The sequence below is a fragment of the Neoarius graeffei genome, chromosome 6 (genome assembly GCF_027579695.1).
Source record: "Neoarius graeffei isolate fNeoGra1 chromosome 6, fNeoGra1.pri, whole genome shotgun sequence".
Classification (NCBI taxonomy): Eukaryota; Metazoa; Chordata; class Actinopteri; order Siluriformes; family Ariidae; genus Neoarius; species Neoarius graeffei.
In genome coordinates this window covers 75,759,028-75,784,058 of record NC_083574.1, presented here as the reverse complement: position 1 = coordinate 75,784,058, position 25,031 = coordinate 75,759,028, and the positions used below count along the sequence as shown (strand labels likewise).

The following is a 25,031-nucleotide window of genomic DNA, read 5'->3' as shown; positions in this document are numbered from 1 at the left end:
CAACCTTCTCTTGAGATTCAGTTCATGGACAGATGTCCTGACATTTTCCTTTAGAATTCGCTGGTATAATTCAGAATTCATTGTTCCATCAATGATGGCAAGCTGTCCTGGCCCAGATGCAGCAAAACAGGCCCAAACCATGATACTACCACCATCATGTTTCACAGATGGGATAAGGTTCTTATGCTGGAATGCAATGATTTCCTTTCTCCAAACATAACGCTTCTCATTTAAACCAAAAAGTTCTATTTTGGTCTCATCCATCCACAAAACATTTTTCCAATAGCCTTCTGGCTTGTCCATGTGATCTTTAACAAACTGCAGATGAGCAGCAATGCTCTTTTTGGAGAGCAGTAGCTTTCTCCTTGCAACCCTGCCATGAACATCATTGTTATTCAGTGTTCTCCTGATGGTGAACTAATGAACATTAACATTAGCCAATGTGAGAGAGGCCATCAGTTGCTTAGAAGTTACCCTGGAGTCCTTTGTGACCTCGCTGACTATTACATGCCTTGCTCTTGGAGTGATCTTTGTTGGTCAACCACTCCTGGGGAGGGTGGCAATGGTCTTGAATTTTCTCCATTTGCACACAATCTGTCTGACTGTGGATTGGTGGAGTCCAAACTCTTTAGAGATGGTTTTGTAACCTTTTCCAGCCTGATGAGCATCACCAATGCTTTTTTTGAGCTCCTCAGGAATCTCCTTTGTTCGTGCCATGATACACTTCCATAAACATGTGTTGTGAAGATCAGACTTTGATAGATCCCTGTTCTTTAAATAAAACAGTGTGCCCACTCACACTTGATTGTCATCCCATTGATTGAAAACACCTGACTCTAATTTCACCTTCAAATTAACTGCTAATCCTAGAGGTTCATATACTTTTGCCACTCACAGATATGTAATATTGCATCATTTTCCTCAATAAATAAATGACCGGGCGGCACGGTGGTGTAGTGGTTAGCGCTGTTGCCTCACAGCAAGAAGGTCTGGGTTCGAGCCCCGTGGCTGGCGAGGGCCTTTCTGTGTGGAGTTTGCATGTTCTCCCCATGTCTGCATGGGTTTCCTCCTGGTGCTCCGGTTTCCCCCACAGTCCAAAGACATGCAGGTTAGGTTAACTGGTGACTCTAAATTGACCGTAGGTGTGAATGTGAGTGTGAATGGTTGTCTGTGTCTATGTGTCAGCCCTGTGATGACCTGGCGACTTGTCCAGGGTGTACCCCGCCTTTCGCCTGTAGTCAGCTGGGATAGGCTCCTGCTTGCCTGCAACCCTGTAGAACAGGATAAAGCGGCTAGAGATAATGAGATAAGATGAGATGAGATGAGATGAAATAAATGACCAAGTATAATATTTTTGTCTCATTTGTTTAACTGGGTTCTCTTTATCTATTTTTAGGACTTGTGTGAAAATCTGATGATGTTTTAGGTCATATTTATGCAGAAATATAGAAAATTCTAAAGGATTCACAAACTTTTAAGCACCACTGTGTGGGTGTGGGTGTGTATATATATATATATATATATATATATATATATATGACACACACACACACACACACACACACAAAACCCCAATTCCAAAAAAGTTGGGATGCTGTGTAAACCGTAAATAAAAACAGTGTCATAATTTGCAAATCATGGAAACCCTATATTTCATTGAAAATTGTACAAAGACAACAAATCAAATGTTGAAACTGAGAAATTTTATTATTTTTTAAAATATATATGCTCATTTTGAATTTGATGTCAGCAACATGTTTCAGAAAAGTTGGGACAGGGGCAATAAAAGACTGAAAAAGTTGTGTAATGAAAAAAAAGAAAAACAAACAACCTAATGTGGTTCATTGTCAACAGGTCAGTAACATGATTGCGTATAAAAAGAGCATCCCAGAGAGGCGGAGTCTCTCAGAAGTAAAGATAGGGAGGGGTTCACTGCTCTGTGAAAGACTGCATGGGCAAACAGTGCAACAATTTAAGAATAACGTTCCTCAATGTAAAACTGCAAAGAATTTATGGATCACATCATCTATGGTCCATAATATCATTAAAATATTCAGAGAATCTGGAGAAATCTCTGTATGCAGGAACCAAGGCTGAAAACTGACATTGAATGCTTGTGATCTTCAGGCCCTCAGGAGACACTGCATTAAAAGCAGACACATGTCTGTAGTGGAAATCACTGTATGGGCTCAGGAACACTTCAGAAAACCATCGTCTGTGAAAACACTTCATTACTGCATCCACAAATGCAAGTTAAAACCAGATATAAACAATATCCAGAAACACCGCCACCTTCTCTGGGCCCGAGCTCTTTGACAATGGACTGAGGTGAAGCGGAAAATTGTCCTGAGGTCTGAGGAATCAAAAGTAGAAATTCTTTTTAAAAATCATGGACACCACGTCCTCCCGGCTGAAGAGGAGAGGGACCATCCGGCTTGTTATCAGCACACAGTTCAAAAGCCAGCATCTGTGATGGTATGACGGGGCATTAGTGCACATGACAGGGGTAGCTTGTACATCTGAGAAGGCATCATTAATGCTGAATGATATAAACACGTTTCAGAGCAATATGCTGCCATCCAGACAAAATCTTTTTCAGGGAAGGCTTCTTTCAGCAAGACAATGCCAAACCACTTTCTTTACATATGAATATTGCATTGCTCTGTAGTAAAAAAGACCAGATGCTAAACTGGCCTGCTGCAGTCTAATCCTGTCTCCCATTTAAAATATTATGAAGCACAAAATACGACAAAGGGGACCCCGAACTGTTGAGCAACTGAAATTGTATATCAGGCAAGAATGGGATGTTTCTCTTTCAGAACTACAGCACTTGGTCTCCTCAGTTCCCAAACATTTAGAGTGCTGTTAAAAGTAAAGGTGATGTTTACAAGGTAAACATGCCCCTGTCCCAACTTTTCTGAAACATGTTGCTGACATCAAATTCAAAATGGGCATATATTTTTTCATAAAATAATAAAATTTCTCAGTTTCAACATTTGATGTGTCGTCTTTATATTATTTTCAATTAAATATAGGGTTTCCATGACTTGCAAATTATGCATTCTGCTTTTATTTTTATTTATTTACAGCATCCCAACTTTTTTGGAATTGGGGTTGTATGTATATATAGTGTGTACACACACACACACACACACACACACACACACAGTCAAGCTGCAAAGTCTGGACACCCCTTTCACCTTCTCCATGTTTTATTACATTATAGACTTATTCTACAATAGATTGAGTTAATTTTTTGTTAAAAAATTCTACACAAAATAGCCCATAATGACAAAATGAAAGCAGGTTTTTAGAAATTTGTGCTAATTTATTAAAAATCAAAATGTAAAATATCATATGTATACAAGTGTGCACACCCTTTAATATGACACCCAAAAGTGAGCTGAGGTTCATTTTGTTTCCATTGATACTGCTTGAGATGTTTCTACAACTTAATTTGAGTCCTCCTGTGGTAAATTCAATTGACTGGGAATTGCCAACACCTTCCTATATAAGGTCCCACAGTTGACAGTGCATGTCAGAGCAAACTCCAAGCCATGGGGTCAAAGGAATTATCTGCAGACCTCAGAAACAGGATTGTGTCAAGACATAGCTCTGGAGAAGGGTATAGAAAAATTGCTGCAGCTTTACAGGTCCCAAAGAGCACAATGGCCACCATCATTCGTAAATGGAAGAAGTTTGGAACCACCAAGAATCTTCCTAGACCTGGCCACCTGTCCAAACTGAGCAATCAGGGAAGACAGGCCTTGGCCAGGGAGGTGAGCAGGAACCCGAGGGTCACTCAGACAGAGCTCCAGCATATCCTTGTGGAGACGGCAGAACCTTTCAGAAGCTCAACCATCCAGGCAGCACTCCACAAATCAGGCCTTTATGGTAAAATGGCCAGATGGAAGCCATTCCTAAGTAAAAGGCACATGACTGCCCACTTGGAGTTTGCCAAAAGGCACCTAGAGGACCCTCAAACCATGAGAAACAAGATTCTCTGGTCTGATGAAACCAAAATTGAACTATTTGGCCTGAATACCAAGCATCACATCTGGAGGAAACCAGGCACCACTCATAACCTGGCTAATGCCATCCCTACAGTGAAGCATGGTGGTAGCAGCATCATGATGTGGGGATGTTTTTCAGCAGCGGGAATGGAGTGACTAGTCCTGATAGAGGGAAAGATGAATGCAGGTAAGTACACCGAGATCCTTGAAGAAAACCTGCTCCAGAGTGCTCTGGACCTCAGACTGGGGCAAAGGGTTACCTTCCAACATGGCAATGACCCAAAGCACACCGCCAAGAGAACAAAGGAGTGGCTTCGGACAAAGTCTGTAAATGTCCTTGAGTGGCCCGCCCAAAGCCCAGACCTGAATCCAATTGAAGATCTGTGGAAGGTGCTGAAAATGGCTGTGTACCGATGCTCCCATCCAATCTGATGGAGCTTGCAAGGATATGCCAAGAGGAATGGGCAAAAATGTCCAGAAACAAGTGTACCAAGCTCCTAGATTCTTTCCCAAGATGCCTTGAAGCTGTAATTGTTGCCAAAGGTGCATTAACCAAGTATTAGGCTAAGGGTGTGTACAGAAATGTAACCACTAAATTACCTTTTTTTGTCAGGAAAATAAAATTGCATATATTCTAAAATCCTGCTTTCACTTTGTCATTATAGGCTATTTTGTGTAGAATTTTCTGACAAAAAATGAACTCAATCTATTGTAGAATAAGTCTGTAACATAATAAAACGTGGAGAAGGTGAAAGGGGCGTGCAGACTTTCTGGGTTGACTGTATATATGATGTCAAGTGGATACTAACTACTATTTATGATGAGACTAAATGTGATTGGGGGAGGCACGGTGGTGTGGTGGTTAGTACTGTCACCTCACAGCAAGAAGGCGCTGGGTTCGAGCCCAGCAGCCAGCAAGGGCCTTTCTGTGTGGAGTTTGCATGTTCTCCCCGTGTCTGTGTGGGTCTCCTCCGGGTGATCCAGTTTCCCCCATAGTCCAAAGACATGTAGGTTAGGCTAATTGGTGGCTCTAAATTGACCGTAGGTGTGAGTGTGAATGATTGTTTGTCTGTATGTGTTAGCCCTGTGATGACCTGGTGACTTGTCCAGGGTGTACCCCACCTCTCGCCCATAGTCAGCTGGGATAGGCTCCAGCTTGCCTGCAACCCTGTAGAACAGGATAAGCGATGACAGATAATGGATGGATGGATGGATGGACTAAATGTGATTGGTTGATTCTGAACACAACCACATCCTTGATTATTTAAGGGTGTGCACAATGATGCAACCAGATTTTTTTTTTCATTTTGTACCCTAAACAGTTTCTGATTTTCTTTCACCTTCTTTGTATAGATTGCACTTTTTCAATAAAGGGGGGATAAGTTCTGACAGGATGTATTTTGGTTTAAAAAAATGTAATTTTAGCAGGGGTGTGTAGACTTTTTATACCCACTGTACATACTCCGAATAGATGTCAGCAGACTAAGTTTTAAAATGTTGAAGTTACTTATTTAAACATGAATAAAAAAGTTTAGCCAGCATACCAGACCTCACTAAATCAATCATTGAATATTATCTCAAACAGCACAAACAGTGATCAGTTGAGGAAAGAGACAATATGTTTAAAGGTGATCAAGGTCATTTTACCTCAGCTGATAAGATATAGACCTGGTGTGAATAATACTGATAATCAAAGTGAAAATTTTTAAGACTATAATTTACACACCCTGTCCCCTTGCCTCTATTTCAGTTATAAAGATTAGGCTATAAAGAATAGATTATAAATATGGTACAGTGTCTTGCAAAAGTATTCATCCCCCTTTGGGGTTGGTTCTATTTTGTTGCATCACAAGATGGAATTAAAATGGATTGTTGGGGAGTTAGTACCATTTGATTTACACATCATGCCTACCGTGTTAAAGGTGGAATTACTTTAATTTATTGTGACACAAATGATTTTAGGTGAAAAAAGCAGAAATCTGGAGTGTGCATAACTATTCACCCCCTTTCGTATGAAACCCCGAAAAAAGAGTTGGTCCAACCAATTAACTTCATAAGGTCCATCATTAGTTGATTGAGATCCAACTGTGTGTGATCAAAGTGTCACATGATCTATCATATGATGTCTGTATAAATCAACCTGTTCTGGAAGGACCCTGACTATGCAACACGACTAAGCAAGAAATATGAAAACCAAGGAGCACTCCAAACAGGTCAGAGACAAAGGTGTGGAGAAGTATAGATCAAGGTTGGGTTCGAAATACAATATCCCAAAATTTGTATATCCCATGGAGCACCATTGAATCCATTATAGCCAAATGGAAAGGATATGGCACCACTACAAACCTGATAAGAGAAAGCCACTCATCAAAACTTACAGACCAGGCAAGGAGAGCATTAATCAGAGATGCAATAAAGACACCAAAGATAACACTGAAGGAACTGCAAAGATCCACAGCAGAGATGGAAGTATCTGTCCATAGGACCACTTTAAGCCATACACTCCACAGAGCAGAGTTTTATGGAAGAGTGGCCAGAGGGTTTGCCAAACAGCATGTGGGAGACTCCACAAACACATGGAAGAAGATTCTCTGGTCAAATGAGACTAAAATTGAACTTTTTGGCCATCATAGGAAATGTCATGTGTGGTGCAAACCCAACACTTCCCATCACGCTGAGAACATCATGAAGCCTGGTGGTGGCAGCATCATGCTGTTGAGTTGTTTTTCATCTACAGGGACAGGAAAGCTGGTCAGGATTGAAGGAATGATGGATGGCACTAAATACAGGGCAATTCTGGCGGAAAACCTGTTTGAGTCGACCAGACGTTTGAGACTGGGACAAAGGTTCACGTTCCAGGAGGACAATGACCCGAAACATACAGCAAAAGCTACACTGGACTGGCTTAAAGTGAAACATTTAAATGTCGTGGAATGGCCTAATCAAGGTCCAGACCTCAGTCCAATTGAGAATCTGTGGCATAACTTGAAAATTGCTGTGCACCAGTGCCACCCATCTAACTTGAAGGAGTTGGAGCAGTTTTACCTTGAGGAATGGGAAAAAATCCCAGTGGCTAGATGTTCTAAGCTAATAGAGACATACCCCAAAAGAGTTGCAGCTGTAATTACAGCAAAAGGTGGCTCTACAAAGTATTGACTTTGGGGGGGTGAATACCTATGCACACTCCAGATTTCTGTTTTTTCATTTTAACTATTGTTTGTGTCACAATAAAAATAAATAAATAAATAAATAAATAAATAAATTAATAATAATAATAATAATAATAATAATAATAATAATAATAATCATAAAACTGCACCTGTAAAGTGGTTGGCGTGTTGTGTCAATCAAATGGTGCTAACCCCCCAGAAATCCATTTTAATTCCAGCTTGTAATGTGACAAAAGAAGATAAACACCAAGGGGGATGAATACTTTTGCAAGATATTGTCGGTGCTTGGGCATCTTTTTAAATCTTTAAATGCGATTGTCTCCTTTTCACTTTTAAGGGTAAACAATTTAAAATGCAAGAACTTCACTTGTGCTTGAGATACAATATGTGCAAATAAATACTTAAAGCAATTTCCTTTCAGGAATACATGTAGTTTCCATACTTATATCAAGTTGAAAATCCATAGTATTGGCTTTGGTCAGAATTGTCATTGTTGCCAGAATGAATTCTACGACTGCAGACTTGTATCTTGAACATGAGTCTGAGATCAGCAAACAAACTCGTCTGTTTGAGTTGCATACAAGTCTGGATTCAATTTGTGCTATCAGTTGAAGTTATGGACTGAGTGTCATTTGACTTATTTGCAACTGCATCCAGGGTCAATGATTCAACATCCATCCATAGACGGAGCCTACCCAAATATCTTAGAATTACTGATTGGTAATTAGTTGAGGAGTTAAATCCAATTGATTAAATTGTGTGTGTGTGTGTGTGGGGGGGACTTTGTAATTGCACATCAAGATCTGTGTGTGACTTACTTGGAGTGAACGGTGGATAATTCAGTGTATTATCAGCACATCCTTTACTGGAGCCTTGCACAAAGTTTGCCACTTCATTCATGTCCTTATAAATGAACAACAATTAGTTTAGGTCCGTTATCTCTGCTCTGGTAATTGTTAGCACATTAAAACTAAGAATTTTATGGAAGTGTTCAAAAAGCTCTTGATTTCAGCACACATCATCAGCAAAGAGCACACATTATGCTGTTAAGTCCCACATTATTAGGGGCTGCTAATATCAATGTAATTACACAAATTAGACATACAACAATAATGCAACTACTGAGGATTATAAGGGTACATCTTATATAAATACACAGGTATTGAATTTTATGACTATCATATTTGTGCAGAGGCTTGGTAGAATGTGTTGGATGCTTTTTGAGCAGGATGTCCTGAATGACTCAATGATTATTTCACCACCAATGAGCCTCCTGTTTAAATGATGTGAGTGGCTTTTAGGTCAGGTGATAAGATGACAGAGACTGGTGTGAATGTTGCTGATAATCTAAATTAATACAGATTTTCTACATTTCCCACTGTAAACTTCTAATTCTTTGATCATGTGTTGCCAACATGTAGTTTTTCAATAAGCAGGTTATGGTTACAAATGTATAGTTGTGCAGGAGCTCAGAATAATATTGAAACATTAAACAAGCAAATATTAAAACAGACCTCACAGTAATTATGTGCTTCTAATAATTAACAAAAGTTATTTGCCTTTTTTTAAAAATAAATTCCATACTCATTCTGATGAATGGGCTGGATTTATAAATAACCTGTGCATCTGTAGTCTATGAACTGACTGAATTGGCTGGTATGAAAGTAGACAAACATTTGTCTTATTAATTACATATTGAATTAAATGCAAATTCATCATTTATCAATAACTAGTAGTTGCTTTGAGACAATTAATGCGTTAGCATCTTTCAGTTGAGTAATAATGAAATGCCCTAAATCTGACCTCTGAAATGATCTAAAACTTTAAATGCAATTTTCTTTGTTTTCAGTTCTGGTGGCACCCCAAATCTAAAATGCTAGAACTGTACCTGTGGTTGAGAAACAAAAGTACACAAAGATACTGTACATTAAAAAAATGCAAACAATTAAAATATTCAGTTTTCAGAACTTCATATCGGAGAAAAAAGTGAAAATTGCACCATGTGAAGGGCTTTTCCCATGTTACCACAAATTTATGTTGAAATATGGTCACTGAAAAAAAGCTAGATAAATTACTGACCTAATTCTAATGTTACTAAGTTACTCATCTGTAACTGCACAGTTCCCACATGCTATCTACCCAAGAATTATTTAAGAATTTTTGTGTTTTTATTTGTTTAAAAAAAAAAAAAAAAAATATATATATATATATATATATATATATATATATATATATATATATATATATATATATATATAAGCACTGTCGCCTCACAGCAAGAAGGTCCTGGGTTCGAGCCTAGCGGCTGGCAAGGGCCTTTCTGTGTGGAGTTTGCATGGTCTCCTTGTGTCTGCGTGGGTTTCCTCCGGGTGTTCCGGTTTCCCCCACAGTCCAAAGGCATGCAGGTTAGGCTAATTGGTGACTCTAAATTGACCGTAGGTGTGAATGTGAATGGTTGTCTGTGTCTATGTGTCAGCCCTGCGGTGACCTGGCAGCTTGTCCAGGGTGTACCCCGCCTCTCGACCATAGTCAGCTGGGATAGGCTCCAGCTTGCCTGCAACCCTGTAGGACAGGATAAGCGGCTACAGATAATGGATGGATGTGTGTGTGTGTGTGTGTGTGTGTGTGTGTGTGTGTGTGTGTGTATAGACACACACACACACACACACACACACACACGTATATAAAGCTAATCCTTCAAGGTAATTTCTGTGTAGATAGTGTGAAAATCCTATTACAATCAAAACGAAAAGCTTAGTTGAAAATCAGCAGTTCATATTTACCCTCACTCTTTTACATCTGAGACAGCATGTCACATTACAACTCTCAAGTCATGCTTATGTATTTACACAAACCTAAACTGTTGTGGATACATAAGATATATTACTATTTTCCAGATATAAGTCCTCAGAAGCTACATTGTAGTTGCCTGTATAGTTTATGTATTACTGCTTTATTACATACTATGTACTTCAAAATAATTTGATGAAAAATATAAAGCCAAAACCTGCTTTTCTCATCAGTTTTTGCATTTGAGGGGTTACTTACAATCCAGATTGCATCATGATTCACTTGCTTATGGAACCGGATAATTTCATCCACCCACCACTCAATGCAAGATTGCTTGGTGTAGTCAGGAAATACAGTTTCTCCAGGCCAAACCTGCATGCAATATGAAATAATATGAAATCTAGAAAGATTAGCATTGACCCTCAAAAATAATCACTTTTTTTGCAATCGTTAGCTACACTAGCTCTGTTAGCTATTCCTGTAAAATTAATTAATTAATTAGGTTAATTAATAAATAATGTAATTAAAGAATTAAAAATGAAAATGTCTTATGGATATGCTGTGACCTTTGTAAGAAATATATAAATTGAATTGTTACACATTTCACTTGTAACACAAATTCAGTCAACCATTTTCATTTGATTTCATAGTACATTTATTGTCAATAAAAAGGTACTTCTTATATATATATATATATATATATATATATATATATATATATATATATATATATATATAAACCTGTTTATTTATATATGCACGTAATGTTGCAGAGGCACTCTTCCACATTATGTCCCAAGTTTGGATTCCACAAGAAATCCTGACTGATCAAGGCACTATATCCTTGTCATGACCACTGCACGAACTGTACGACTTATTGAGGATTAAATGGATTCATGCCAGTGTTTACCATCTGCAGATGGATGGACTGGTTGAACAGTTTAATCAAATGTTGAAAACCATGATGCATAAGTTTGTTCACAGGGATGCTAGGAACTGGGAGAAGCAGAAAATTATATTTTCTATTGCATTCACCTGACTTTTCTCTCCCTTTTGTTTTATAGACAGACACACTGGACAGAGGGCTGGGGCAGTTTTGTTCCATGTGGTGGAAGGGGAAGAGCGCCCGGTGCTGTACATCAGCTGCAAACTCTCCATGTGAGAGTTGAAGTACAGCACTATGGATAAGGAGTGTTTGGCCATTGAGTGGGTGGTCCTCACTCTCTGGTATGATCTGCTAGGATGCCCATTCACCCTCTGTTCCAACCATGCTCCACTCCAGTGGCTCCACCGCATGAAGGATGCCAACATGTAGATCACTCATTGGTATCTAGCTCTTCAGCCCTTTCATTTCAAGGTGGTTCACAGGCCAGGGGCGCAGATGGTGGTGGTGGATTACCTCTTCCACCAGGGTGGGGAATCAGCTGCAGGCCAGATGGCTTCCCGGCCTGAATCAGGCAGTAGGGGTATGTGGCAGCATGGAAGTGGTCGAGTGTCGGCTGTGAACGGTGAGGAATCAGGTTGAACAAGCAGGTTACATGTGGTGAGTTACACCTGTGTCTAATTACTGGTTGTCTATGTGTGTCTTTCAGACAGCCAGTTACAAGAGAGAGAAAGCTGAGCCACCCTGCCCTTTGTTTGTGTTTGAGTAATGCGTGTGTGTGTGTGTGTGTGTGTGTGTGTGTGTGTGTGTGTGTGTGTGTGTGATTAGCAGTAGAGAGAAGTGAAAGCAGAGAGAAAATTAAACCACACCTATTCTTGAAACCTGCCTCCCAGTTCCTCATTATCTGAAAGCAGAAGGTTGTTCCAAAGAGGTTTACTGGGTTTCGTGCATTGTTATCTATTGTTTGTAAACATGTACATTTAGAAGTCATTGCAAAATTGTGTTTTGTCTGATGCAGCAAAATGGCCTGTGCTGACCCTGACAGTCCACAATCAATTAGAGATGCAAAATACAAAGAGATTATACTCTGATCTAAAATCAATGCATACTTGACTTGAAATAAAACCCACAAAACTCAATTGTAAATCATCACAACTATTCTGTGTTCTCCGTCTTATTGTGCTTATAGAATAATTACAAACAGTGCTTGCAAGTGTGTATGTTGGTATTTTACATGAACTAATGCTATATAGTGGGGGAAATAAGTATTTGATACACTGCCAATTTTGCAAGTTTTCCCACTTACAAAGAATGGAGACTACCAACCAGCAAGAATTCTGGCTCCCACAGACCTGTTAGTTTTTCTTTACGAAGCCCTCCTATTCTCCACTCACGACCTGTATTAATTGTATCTGTTTGAACTTGTTGTTACCTGTATAAAAGACACCTTTCCACACAATCAATCAGACTCCAACCTCTCCACCATGGGCAAGACCTAAGAGCTGTCTAAGGACACCAGGGATAAAATTGTAGACCTGCACAAGGCTGGAATGGACTACAGGACAATAGGCAAGCAGCTTGGTGAGAAGGCAACAACTGTTGGTGCAATTATTAGAAAATGGAAGAAACTCCAAGATGACTGTGAATCTCCCTCGGTCTGGGGCTCTATGCAAGATCTCGCCTCGTGGGGTATCAATGATCATGAGAAAGGTGAGGGATCAGCCCAAAACTACACAGGAGGACCTGGTCAATGGCCTGAAGAGAGCTGGGACCACAGTCTCAAAGATTACCATTAGTAACACACTACGCCATCATGAATTAAAACCCTGCAGCGCGCGCAAGGTCCCCCTGCTCAAGCCAGCACATGTCCAGGCCCGTCTGAAGTTTGCCAGTGACCATCTGGATGATCCAGATGAGGCATGGGAGAAGGTCATGTGGTCAGATGAAACCAAAATAGAGCTTTTTGGTATAAACTCCACTTGCCGTGTTTGGAGGAAGAAGAAGGATGAGTACAACCCCAAGAACACCATCCCAACCGTGAAGCATGGGGGTGGAAACATCATACTTTGGGGGTGCTTTTCTGCAAAGGGGACAGGAAGACTGCACCGTATTAAGGGGAGGATGGATGGAGCCATGTATCGCAAGATTTTGGGCAACAACCTCCTTCATTCAGTAAGAGCATTGAAGATGGGTCATGGCTGCGTCTTCCAGCATGACAATGACCCGAAACACACAGCCAGGGCAACTAAGGAGTGGCTCTGTAAGAAGCATTTCAAGGTCCTGGAGTGGCCTAGCCAGTCTCCAGACCTGAACCCAATAGAAAATCTTTGGAGGGAGCTGAAACTCCGTGTTGCCCAGCGGCAGCCCCAAAACCTGAAAGATCTGGAGAAGATCTGTATGGAGGAGTGGGCCAAAATCCCTGCTGCAGTGTGTGCAAACCTGGTCAAGAACTACAGGAAATGTCTGACCTCTGTAATTGTAAACAAAGGTTTCTGTACCAAATATTAAGTTCTGTTTTTCTATTGTATCAAATACTTATTTCATGCAATAAAATGAAAATTAATTATTTAAAAATCATACAATCTGATTTTCTGGATTTTTTTTATATTCTGTCTCTCACAATTGAAGTGTACCTAAGATAAAAATTACAGACCTTTCCATTCTTTGTAAGTGGGAAAACTTGCAAACTCGGCAGTTTATCAAATACTTATTTTCCCCACTGTATAACATATACTTATTATTTCTTGAAATGATTTCTATTTCTCCAGTGGTGTTCAAAGTGTGAGTTGACATATGGTATTATTATTATTATTATTATTATTATTATTATTATTATTATTATACAATAAAACATTATTTAAAAGAAACATTTTTTTTTAATCTTATTGAACTTTGAACTACACTTGATGGTCAAAGGTATGTGGATATCTCACCACCACACCCAAATGCTGGCCTTCCCCAAACTGTGACCACAAAGTTGGAAGCACAGAATTGTCTAGAATGTCTCTACTGTATGCTGCAACTTTAAGATTTCCCTCCACTGAAAATAAGAGGCTCAAACATGTCCCAACATGACAATGCCCCTGTGCAAAAAGCAAGGTCCATAAAACTATCATTTGGAAAGTTTGTAGTGTAAGAACTTGAGTGGCCTGCACAGAGCCCTAACATCAACCCCACTGAAAACATTTTGGATGAACTAGAAAGGCACCCATGCACCAGTCCTCCTGGCTTGACATCAGTGCCTGACCACACTCATGCTCTTGTAGCTGAATGGGCAAATCCCTACAGCCATATTCCAAAATCTAGTGGAAGGCCTTCCTATAATGGTATCCTTGGATACCACTGAAGCATCAAAGCAGCAGCCAACTTGGAATGGTATGTTCAGCAAGCAAATATGGGTATGATGGTCGGATGTCAAAATACTTTTGACCATACAATGTATTTCTCATTGTAATTCGCAAAAGGTTTTAAAATGTTGAAATAGTTGTGATATTGTATTATCCTGTTTCATTCACATTAGTTCTTGATCACCCTTCATTTTTCACAAGCGTTAATACATGCATTAGTCATTGGTAGACTGGATTATTTTAACAGCCTACTTTAAGGATTGCCTGCTGCAGACATAAGCTACAATGGGTGCAAAATGCAGCTGCTAGATTGATCTCTAACACCCCATGCTTTTGCTATATTTCACCTGTATTGTCCGAGTTACATTGGCTATGGGTAAAGTATAGGATAATGTTTTTAATTATTTTAATTACTTTTAAGGCTTTACAGGGCTGTGCCCTGTCATACATCACTGACCTTTTATGCCTTAAAGTAGTGACAAGATATGAACTATGCTCAAATAACAAACGGTTACTTACACCTCCTGCACTAAGGACTAAGAACACTACAAGAGATAGGGCTTTTGCTGCGGCTGCGCCAGTTTTGTGGAATTCATTGTCCAGCCAGCTTAGAGCTGATACTAGTTTAGATAATTTTAAATCTACTTTGAAGAAACATTTATTTACACTGAAAAAAAAAAAGTCATTGAATTTACTTAATTTTAATGCGTACATCGGTCCCACACAATCCAATTGTGTAAGCTTAAAGTGATTTCATCCCCTTAATGTTATTGTGTAAGGTTAAAGTTATTTTAAGCTTACACAATTGGATTGTGTGGGACCGATGTACGCATTAAAATTAAGTAAATTCAATGATTTTTTTTCAGTGTAGGTTAGCTCATGATTTATAACATTGCTGTTTGTTATTTCTTTTAATTATATATATATATATATATACACACACACACACACACACAGAGTATATACTGTATACAGGTAGTCGTCGACTTACGACCTATGCGACTTACGACCGATCGACTTTACGACCGTCTGGTTATGACTGCAAGTGTTTCCCAGCTGAGCGTACAACAGTTTCCGCCCCAGCTCCCAGCAGCCTCTCGCCACGTACAACAGTTTCCGCCCCAGCTCCCAGCAGCGCCTCTCGCCGCGTACGACAGTTTCCGCCCCAGATCCCGGCAGCGCCTCTCGCCATGTACGACAGTTTCTGCCCCAGCTCCTGGCAGCCTCTCGCCCCCAGCTCCCGGCAGTGCTTCTTGCCACATACAACAGTTTCCGCCCCAGCTCCCAGCAGCGCCTCTCGCCGCGTACAACAGTTTCCACCCCAGCTCCCGGCAGCGCCTCTCCCGCGTACAACAGTTTCTGCCCCAGCTCCAGGCACATGCGCAGTCTCTCTCGCGCTCCCTCGCGCACTCTGTCATACAGTTTCCGCCCCAGCTCCTGGTTTATGAAACGAGCAAATCCTCCTGCCAGCCCGAGCGCTGCAACAGCTGATGATGACGTAGACGACCCACAGCCAAGCACCAGTGATGCCAGCGGTCACTAAATTTTGTATTTTTCTATGTTTTACATTTGTATTTTGGTAGGTTATAAACTAAAATGTTTTCTATTTTTCACACCTGTATTTCGTATTTTTTGTTTTGCACACATTAAACGAATTGTACTGTACGCAGTGTAGTATGCAGTGTTTGACTTAAACCAAATAATGAGCCAAGGTAATGAAATAAGAAAATGTTGATAAAATAAGACTTTAAGATGATTACAATATCATTACACATCACAATATACTTACGTTCATTTAACATAGGCCGACTTACGACCAGAACGGTTTACGACCGGTCAGTCGTAACCAAACGCAGTCGTAAGTCGACGACTACCTGTGTGTATGTGTATATATATATATATATATATATATATATATATATATAAAATCAGCTGGATAGTACAGTGGTAATGCTCACTGACTACGACGCGGGAGATCGGGGTTCGAATCCTGGTCGGGGCAAAACATCATCCAGTAAGGGTCCTTAGGCAAGATATGCCTCTCATGATATATCAGCCTACCTCAGGAATGAGTGAAGACATAACTGACAGAGTCATACCAGCTCAGACGTCGCCCGGGTCAACAAGGTCTGCGTCAGTTGCTAGGGAACCAGGGCAAACTGATGAGAAATGGGCTACTGGAACAAGACATTGATGGACGAGGACAGAAAATACGGATTTGCTGGAATGCTACTATACAAGCAATCCCAGAGAGAGAGGGGATACATGCAGCGAATGTGGGACCATTGGATACTTCGAAACCCACAATCAAGGCTAACAAAGAAACAGCTATTAGCCCAGTGTTCCAACATCCGTAATTGAAATCTACTATCACAACTAGAGATTAATGAAATACAACAACGATGCTATGGCAAGGGGGAGCCAGGAAGACAGGTCAGCGGGGAGATGTCATCATCATCCCCACAACAAGCTGATACACAGTACAGCAACAGTAATCATGGAGATGCTTGGACACAAGGTGGGCTCGGGACATAACAAACAGTATCCACCATGGAATACAGTATCCACCATGGAAGACGATTAGAGGCCAAGATAAAGGCAGCATGGAGAGAAGTTAGCCAGCTAGCTGAACTACAGAAAGGGAACATGGTGAATAAAGGGGCACCCAGGAAGTACAACTCACTCTCCATACCAGAGGCACTCGAAACAGCGACTAACAGCTCTGGCCACCCAGTTGAAGAGATACACCAAGGAGGGAGAGGCCAGGAGAATAAACAAGCTGTTCTCCACTGAACCAGCCAAGGTGTACTCTCAGTGGCAGGGGAACAATAACCAGTCAGACCCACCAAGAGCTGAGGTGGAAAAATACTGGAAAGACATATGGGAAAGAAAGGCATCACACAACACCGATGCCCAATGGTTAGTGGACCTAAGAGCTGACCACAGCAACCTCCCAGAACAAGAACCAGTAACCATCTCAATGGCAGATGTCCAAGAAAGAGTGTCAAAGATGAAGAGCTGGACAGCACCAGGCCCCATGATGATCCATATGTACTGGCTGAAGAAGCTAACTGCATTCCATGAACGCCTAGCAGCACAGATGAACCAGCTGCTGAGGGATGAGACCCACCCAGAATGGCTAACCCAAGGCAGGACAGTCCTAATCATGAAGGACCCCCAGAAGGGACCTATCCCATCCAACTACCGGCCAATTACCTGTCTCTGCACAACATGGAAGGCCCTGTCAGGCATCATTGCGGCAAAAATGAGTAAGCATGTGGCTCAATACATGCGCGAGGCACAGAAAGGGATTGGCAGTAACACCAGAGGAGCCAAGCACCAGCTACTGGTCGATAGAACAGTCGCCCAAGACTGAAAGAAGAGACAGACCAACCTGGCACTGCCTGGATTGACTACAAGAAAGCCTACGACTCAATGCCACACACATGGATACTGGAATGTCTGGAACTGTATAAGATCAACAGGAACCTAAGGACCTTCATCCAGAACTCAATGGAAATGTGGAAGACAACCCTAGAGGCCAACTCAAAACCCATTGCCCAAGTCAACATCAAGTGCGGCATATACCAAGGAGATGCGCTATCACCACTGCTGTTCTGCAGAGGCCTGAACCCCCTCAGTCGGATCATCACGAAGAGCGGCTACAGGTACCGATTCCGTAGTGGGGCAACAATCAGCCACCTGCTCTACATGGATGACATCAAGCTGTATGCCAGGAACGAGCGAGAAATAGACTCGCTGATCCACACCACCTGGATCTACAGCGATGACATAGGGATGTCATTCGGATTGGACAAGTGTGGCCGGATGGTCTCAAAGAGAGGCAAGATGATCCGGACTGAGGGGATTGACCTACCAGAGGGCAACATAGGTGATATCCAAGACAGCTACAAGTACCTTGGCATCCCACAGGCTAATGGAAACCATGAAGAGGCCACAAGGAAGTCAACCACAGCCAAATACCTCCAGAGAGTAAGGCAGGTCCTGAAAAGTCAGCTGAATGGTAAGAACAAGGTCCGAGCCATCAACATGTACGCACTACCAGTCATCAGATATCCCGCTGGTATCATAAACTGGCCAAAGGAGGAGATAGAAGCCACAGATATCAAGACTAGAAAGCTCCTCACCATGCATAGAGGGTTCCACCCCAAGTCCAGCACCCAGAGACTATACACTAAGCGGAAAGAGGGAGGCTGAGGGCTAGTGAGCATCAAGACCACGGTCCAGGATGAAACATCGAAAATCTGAGAATACATCAGAAAGATGGCCCCAAAGGATGAACTGCTAAGTGAATGTCTCAGGCAGTAGAATCCTGATGAGAGCGCAGAGGAGGAGGAGGAACAGACAACCTGGAGGGACAAACCCCTACATAGCATGTACCACCATCAGATAGAGGAAGTGGCTGATATCAAGAAATCCTACCAGTGGCTGGATAATGCAGGACTGACAGACAGCACAGAGGCACTAATCATGGCAGCACAAGAACAGGCCATAAGCACAAGAGCCATAGAGGCCAGGATCTACCAGAGTAGATCAGACCCAAGATGCAGACTGTGCAAAGAAGCCCCTGAAACAGTCCAGCACATAGTAGCAGGGTGTAAGATGCTAGCTGGATCAGTGTACATGGAAAGGCACAACCAAGTGGCTGGGATAGTATACAGGAACATCTGCAACCAGTATGGAATAGAAGTACCTAAGTCCCAATGGGCCATACCACAGAAGGTGGCTGAGAACAACAGGGCCAAGGTTCTGTGGGACTTCAGCTTCCAGACTGACAAACAGATCCTGGCTAACCAACCGGACATAGTGGTGGTGGACAAACAGCAGAAGAGGGTGGTGGTGATAGACGTGGTGATCCCAGCTGATGCCAACATCAGGAAGAAGGAACATGAGAAACTTTAGAAGTATCAAGGGTTGAAAGAGCAGCTGGAACAGATGTGGAAGGTCAAGGGTTGCGTGGTCCCCGTGGTAGTGGGGGCACTTGGGGCAGTAACCCCCAAACTGGGAGAGTGGCTCCAGAAAATCCCAGGAACAACATCTGAAGCCTCAGTCCAGAAGAGCGCAGTACTAGGAACATTGAAGATACTGCGCAGAACCCTCAAACTCCCAGGCCTCTGGTAGAGGACCCGAGCTTGAGGATGACATGGATACCACCCCCCCTGCTGGGGGTGAGAAGGAGATTTTATATATATATATATATATATATATATATATATATATATATATATATATATATATATTTTTTTTTTTTTTTTTTTTTTTTTTTAATTACAGGACATTAGATCACATTTGTATGAATTTTGCACTCAATAATTATTAAAATTATTATGTAAACACTTTACTGATAACCAGTGTTCTGTAAACTACCCAGGAGTCAAAGGTTCTCCAGTTCTGGGGCTTGTGTCCAACATAGATTGGTGGTTACCCTACTCAGAGACTATTCTCAACTCACTTACCACCTCTATTTTCTATGCTTATTGTACCACAGCACTGCTGCATTCTCTAATCTGTTTGATCAGATGGTGTTGATTATTTTTTTATTATACCAGATCAACAATACTACCAGTTGTAATTCATACAATAGATTAATCTTAATGCACTTGACATTTTAACTTCTACAGTAACAACTTATTCTATTCAATGATAGTTTTCTATGCACTGTGCCTCTGCTATTCAGAGTAAAAGTAGCCAGTTGCAGTTATCTATCTATAGCTTAAAATTCAAACAATTATAGCCTTTCATTATTTGCTAGTGGCATATTTATATATGATATTTCCACCTCCAAGTTGATTTATAGCCAACTCCCACCCACTGCCCCCACCCACCAAGTCCCCCACCCCCTCATTACACAGGAGCTACCAATCTGAGAGGGTGAGAGCTTACATGTTTCCTAAAGTCATTATGTATTTTCAATATGCTGCTCTTTTTACATCATATAAGACCAGAACATGGTTGAAAGACAGGACAAACTTGGACAAAATATGACATTTAGTACTCTCCTACAACAGTGTTTATCTGCCCTACGATATTACATGACTTCATGAATCTCAGAAAAGGTGTCTTGTTTTACATTGTTTGATTTCAGTAGTCTTTTAAGATTATGACTTGTCACACTGTAAAATGTTGACCAAAATCTATAACAAAGTCATATTATATGATGAAAATTCTCCCATGATAAGACTGTGATTAAATTTACTTATTACATCCTGCTTATATCATCTGCCAGTGTGGTCCAGGATTGTGCAGAAAATGAGGTCACATAAGCAGAAACATTCTTTTTTTTTCTATTTTCTGCATGCTTTGTTTAAGTTTTACCATCACCAGTAGTATATTTGAAGCTGTCCGCAAGTATCATGCCATCCTAATCTGTCCTCCTATTGGTGGCTTTTAGACAGGATTTTCATGAAAAAAATTCTGACTCTGACAGAGCTTTGCCTTCGGCTGTCTTTGGTCACAATTGCCCAGAATCCTGGCTCTCTTGACAGCATTTGTTAAGGGGTTGCTTCCACCGAACCCTGGTGCAATCCATATCAGGTGTAGGAGCTATACATGGTCATTGCTGCACATCAAGTAACATGATTGGGTCAACTTGTCACCTTGCTTCTTGTTCCAAGTTTCAAGACAGTGGGGAAAGGGGTGTTATGGTCAGCAGAGGTGACAGAATGCCTCACCAGTATATAAAACCAGACATTCATAGGACAGGAACACTATATTTACCTTACGTTTGAGGTGCAAATACTTACACTGACAGCAGAGGAAAAATAAATTTAAAAAAATCCATGTCTTGTGAATGGCTAAAAATCATCCTCAAAAGCCTACCATTTTGCAAACCTGTATGTGCAGAAGTGATGTATGGAATTCTGGCAATGGATTCATGGTACAAAAGGAATTTGTCTGTGAAAACAAACTTGCAGTTAGGGGCCCATCCTCCAAACAAGCCTGGAAGTGGCCCAGTTGATCCAAGTGTGAAAACACTAAGACCACCAGTCTCAACTCATGTCCAAATAATTATTTTGCAATGTGTGATTTTTATGTGTGACAGTAAAATCTGACCAAAAAGTATACAGCTAGTTTTAGCCTTCACTCTCCTAGACTGTTAATTGTATGGTGAAAATAATGAGTAAGAACTTGCAATGACTGCATTGGTAGAAAATCAGAAATAAAAATAAAGTTCCAGTGTCTGAAAACAACAAGAAAATTGTTATATAGACCAGGAAGTGGTGCGATTTCCTCATCAATCAGAAAATCCCCCTCTTCCACCAGTCAAGTTTTGTAGCCAAATTTTGTTGACTTAACTCTTGCTACCCTGCAGGTAGGGGCTGTATTTGGGTCTTGAGTTCTAAAATTGCTGACTTTAATTTATTATAATGGTCTGTGAGGATTTACATTTGTTACATGTGTATGTGTTTATTTTCATAGTAACTAGGTAAAAGAGATGAATATTTAGAAAAGTAAAACAATCTCTTTGGTTTTGGAAAAGTAAGATGAAGGAAACCCAAAACATACCTGAGTACAGTAAGAACATATTTTCCCAGTTACTATAAAAATAATTGGGCATGATGTTAGATTTTGGGAATCTACTGTATTAAGTCTTGGATCAGTGGCTTGAACATGGGAGAACAAATGTTTTCTGATGCTATCACTCTTTCCAACTTTAAGGCATATATTGTCTTTTTATAGCCATCATTATTTACCTCTCCCTGTAGTGGATTCTTTCCATCTCCCTCAGTGATCCATGCCTCAGCTTGTGTTCCTCTGTCATATGACTCGTATGTGGCATTGATTCTCTTGCTCGTGGCGATGGCAGGGTCCTTTCACAAATAAAAGAAAAAGGGGGAAAAAAAGAAGCATATTTTCAACTTGATTATGATGTTTGCTAGTCATTCATCAAACCAGCACAGGCGTTGTAGCACAGGTGGGAAAGGCAGCACATTTTTGCAGCAAATTGCCTCTTCACAAAGAGAGTTAAAAGTTAATTGACCAAATAAAAAGGATGTTAAATGATGACTCACATATATGAGAATATATTTTTGCCCTTCTGCATGCATGTAGTCAGCAAACTGTGGCAGGTCTTTGAACTTCACCATGTCGTATGTAAAGTCCTTTTTGTCCTCCATATAGTCTATATCCGTGTACTGCACATCCTGGAACAGGGGATGCAGGAAAATAAATTAGTGTATTTGTCCTTCTGATCTCCTTGTTTCATTTTCTGCCAATGCCATCAATTCGCTGAGGAGAATCACAGTTTTCATCATCCTCACCTGAAGTCTCCAGTGTGATTTTTTTTATGCATTAGCCTGGAAATGTATTCCTTGTGTATAATTATTTTATTATTTTCAAATGTAAATGTAAATGCAAGACTCTCTTCAAATTCATCCTTCATACTACCTCACTTGGTTCTTCCTCAACTATGTTCATTGCAGAATTGGTGTCTGCAATATCTGTAAAAGTTATATGCCTTCGCCCTCATCCTTGGATATAGTTTTATAGGTTTCATATTTATTTTGTTTCTGAAACTAAATTGGGCTTTATGAGAAGGGTGTGCCTAAAAACTGAATGTAACATTTCTGATGTCTCAGGCTTGTAAACATTAGCATTTTCAAGTTGCTACTGGATCTTAGTCTTATTTATGGAATATTATTTGTGATAAATAAATGCTGAAAGCAAACTTTAAAAGCAAAATTACATAGATCCCCACAATTTCTGCATTCAGATTTGTGAAGTATATTTTTTCCAAGCATTAACGTGCTAGCTGTACTGTGCTAGGACTGAGTACTCAAGTAAGGCTTATTAGTTTGTCATTTTCAAATATAATTGCAAGAGATAAAGTCTCTCTAATTCACATTCTCATGGGGCAATACTCCGAGACCACAAATTATGAGCCCCTGAGCTTGTTAAATATGCCTTCCTTGTCATCATTGTTTGCCAGTTGCTCTCGGCCTCTGCAGAAAAGTGTAGTTTATTATAATTTCTGAATTTCATGCATAAATGTAAGTCTCTACAACTAGTTGGGGAAAGACCCATAGACCTCTGGACAATTTCTGAGATATCACCCTTGAGAGTGATGTTTTCTTCAAAAATAACATTCAGTTACTGCCACAGATTTTCATGTAGTAATGTAGGAACCAAAGTACTTTCAAAGATTTCAGAATGTTCCACACTAACTAACTAACTAACTAACTAACTAACTAACTAACTAACTAACTAACTAACTAACTAACTATATATTAGTTGTGGTCAGAAGCTTACATACATTGACATGAATATCATGGCAATATTTGGGCTTTCAGTAATTTCTTTGAACTGTTCTCTTTCTGTGGCAGAATGTACAGCATACATCTTTAATTAAAAAATAGAATTTGATGCACAAGTTTTAATTTTCTTTGGGTTTTCTGATATCAAACACAGGGTCAAAATTATACATACAGGGTCAAAAATATACATACAACACACCTAATATTTGGGTAAAATGTCTCTTCGCAAGATTCACCTTGACCAAGCATTTTTGTTTATCATGAACAAGCTTCTGGCAGAATTCTGGTTGGATATTTCACAACTCTTCATGGTAGAATTGGTAGAGTTCAATTAATTTTTTTTTCTCTTGCCATGAACTTGGCTTACAAGTACAGTCCATATAATTTTCAATAGGCTTGAAGTCAGGGCTTGTTTTAAGCTTAATTTTAGCCTACTTTACAGTAACTTCCACAACCAGCTCTGATGCATGTTTGGTTTCATTGTCCTGTTGTAACTCCCAAGTACCAAGTTGTGTTCAAGTTTCTGATGGTTTATGCTGAGGAATTCTGAGGGAGTCCTCTTTCTCCATTATTCCATCCACTTTGTGCAATGAACCAGTTCCACTGGCAGCAAAACGACCCCAAAGCATGATGATCGTACCACCACCACAAGCTGGTACAGTGTCCCTCTGTACATGGTGGTCATTGTGGTGGTCAAAAATCTTTGTCTCATCTGACCATACAGCTTTCCACCAGAAGGCTTTTTCTTTGTCTGTGTGGTCAGCTTCAAACTTTAGTTAAGCTTGAAGGTGTCAATTTTGGAGCAGGGGGTTATTGCTTGGATAACAGCCTCTTAGTCCATGGTGATCTAAACTGTAGACAGTGATCCATCAGCTTCCAGTTCATGGCAGGGCTGTGCCATGGTGGTTCCCAGGTTGTGCCTGACCATCCAAACCAATTTCCTTTCAGCTGAGGGTGACAGTTTGGGTTTTCTTGAAGCAAAGTGGCTTGGCAAAGTGACTACACATCACAATAACTTGGATACAATTGTTTGAACTGATCTTGGAATTTGCAGTTGTTTAGAAATGGCTCCAAGAGACATTCCAGGGTTGTGTATATCTGTGATCCTCTTTCCCAGATCTGCACTGAGCTCCTTGGACATCCCCATTTTACTGTGTGTCAGTCAATCCAACGAGTGCTGTAAACAAACCCTTTTTTTATGAAGGCATATTTGTCACATTAACATGACAGTTTCTCAGGCAGTGCCACCTGAGGGCTTGAAGGTCACACATATTCAAAGTGGTTTCCAGCCTTGCCCTTTACACATGGAAATGTCCAAATTCCCTGAATCTTTTCACAATATTATATACTGTAGATTTTGAAAGACCTAAATTATCTGCAATTTTGTGGAGAAATGTTCTTTTGAATTGACTCACAATTCTCTCACAAATTTTGGCAGAAAGGGGTGAGCCATGACCCATCCTTGCTTGCAAAGATGGGTGCCTTTGGTGTATGCTCCTTTTATACCCGACCATGATACCCTCACCTGTTACCAATTAACCTGCTTATTGTTG

The 25,031-nt window shown here is 40.5% G+C and overlaps 1 protein-coding gene across 5 annotated transcripts in view; it reads right to left on the bottom strand.

Annotated features, from left to right (window-relative positions):
- si (sucrase-isomaltase) overlaps positions 1-25,031 on the bottom strand; it is a 484,577-nt gene that overhangs the window by 323,584 nt on the left and 135,962 nt on the right. For all 5 annotated transcript variants that reach the window (XR_009654900.1, XR_009654901.1, XM_060924052.1 and 2 more), the window contains 4 exons: positions 22,237-22,368; positions 21,919-22,035; positions 10,232-10,345; positions 8,002-8,086 (listed from right to left, as the gene is read on the bottom strand). Coding sequence is in view for 3 of the 5 variants with exons in the window: in XM_060924052.1 (XP_060780035.1) it covers positions 8,002-8,086; positions 10,232-10,345; positions 21,919-22,035; positions 22,237-22,368 (448 nt within the window). In the remaining 2 variants the exon portion in view is untranslated. The remainder of the gene's footprint in view (positions 1-8,001; positions 8,087-10,231; positions 10,346-21,918; positions 22,036-22,236; positions 22,369-25,031) is intronic.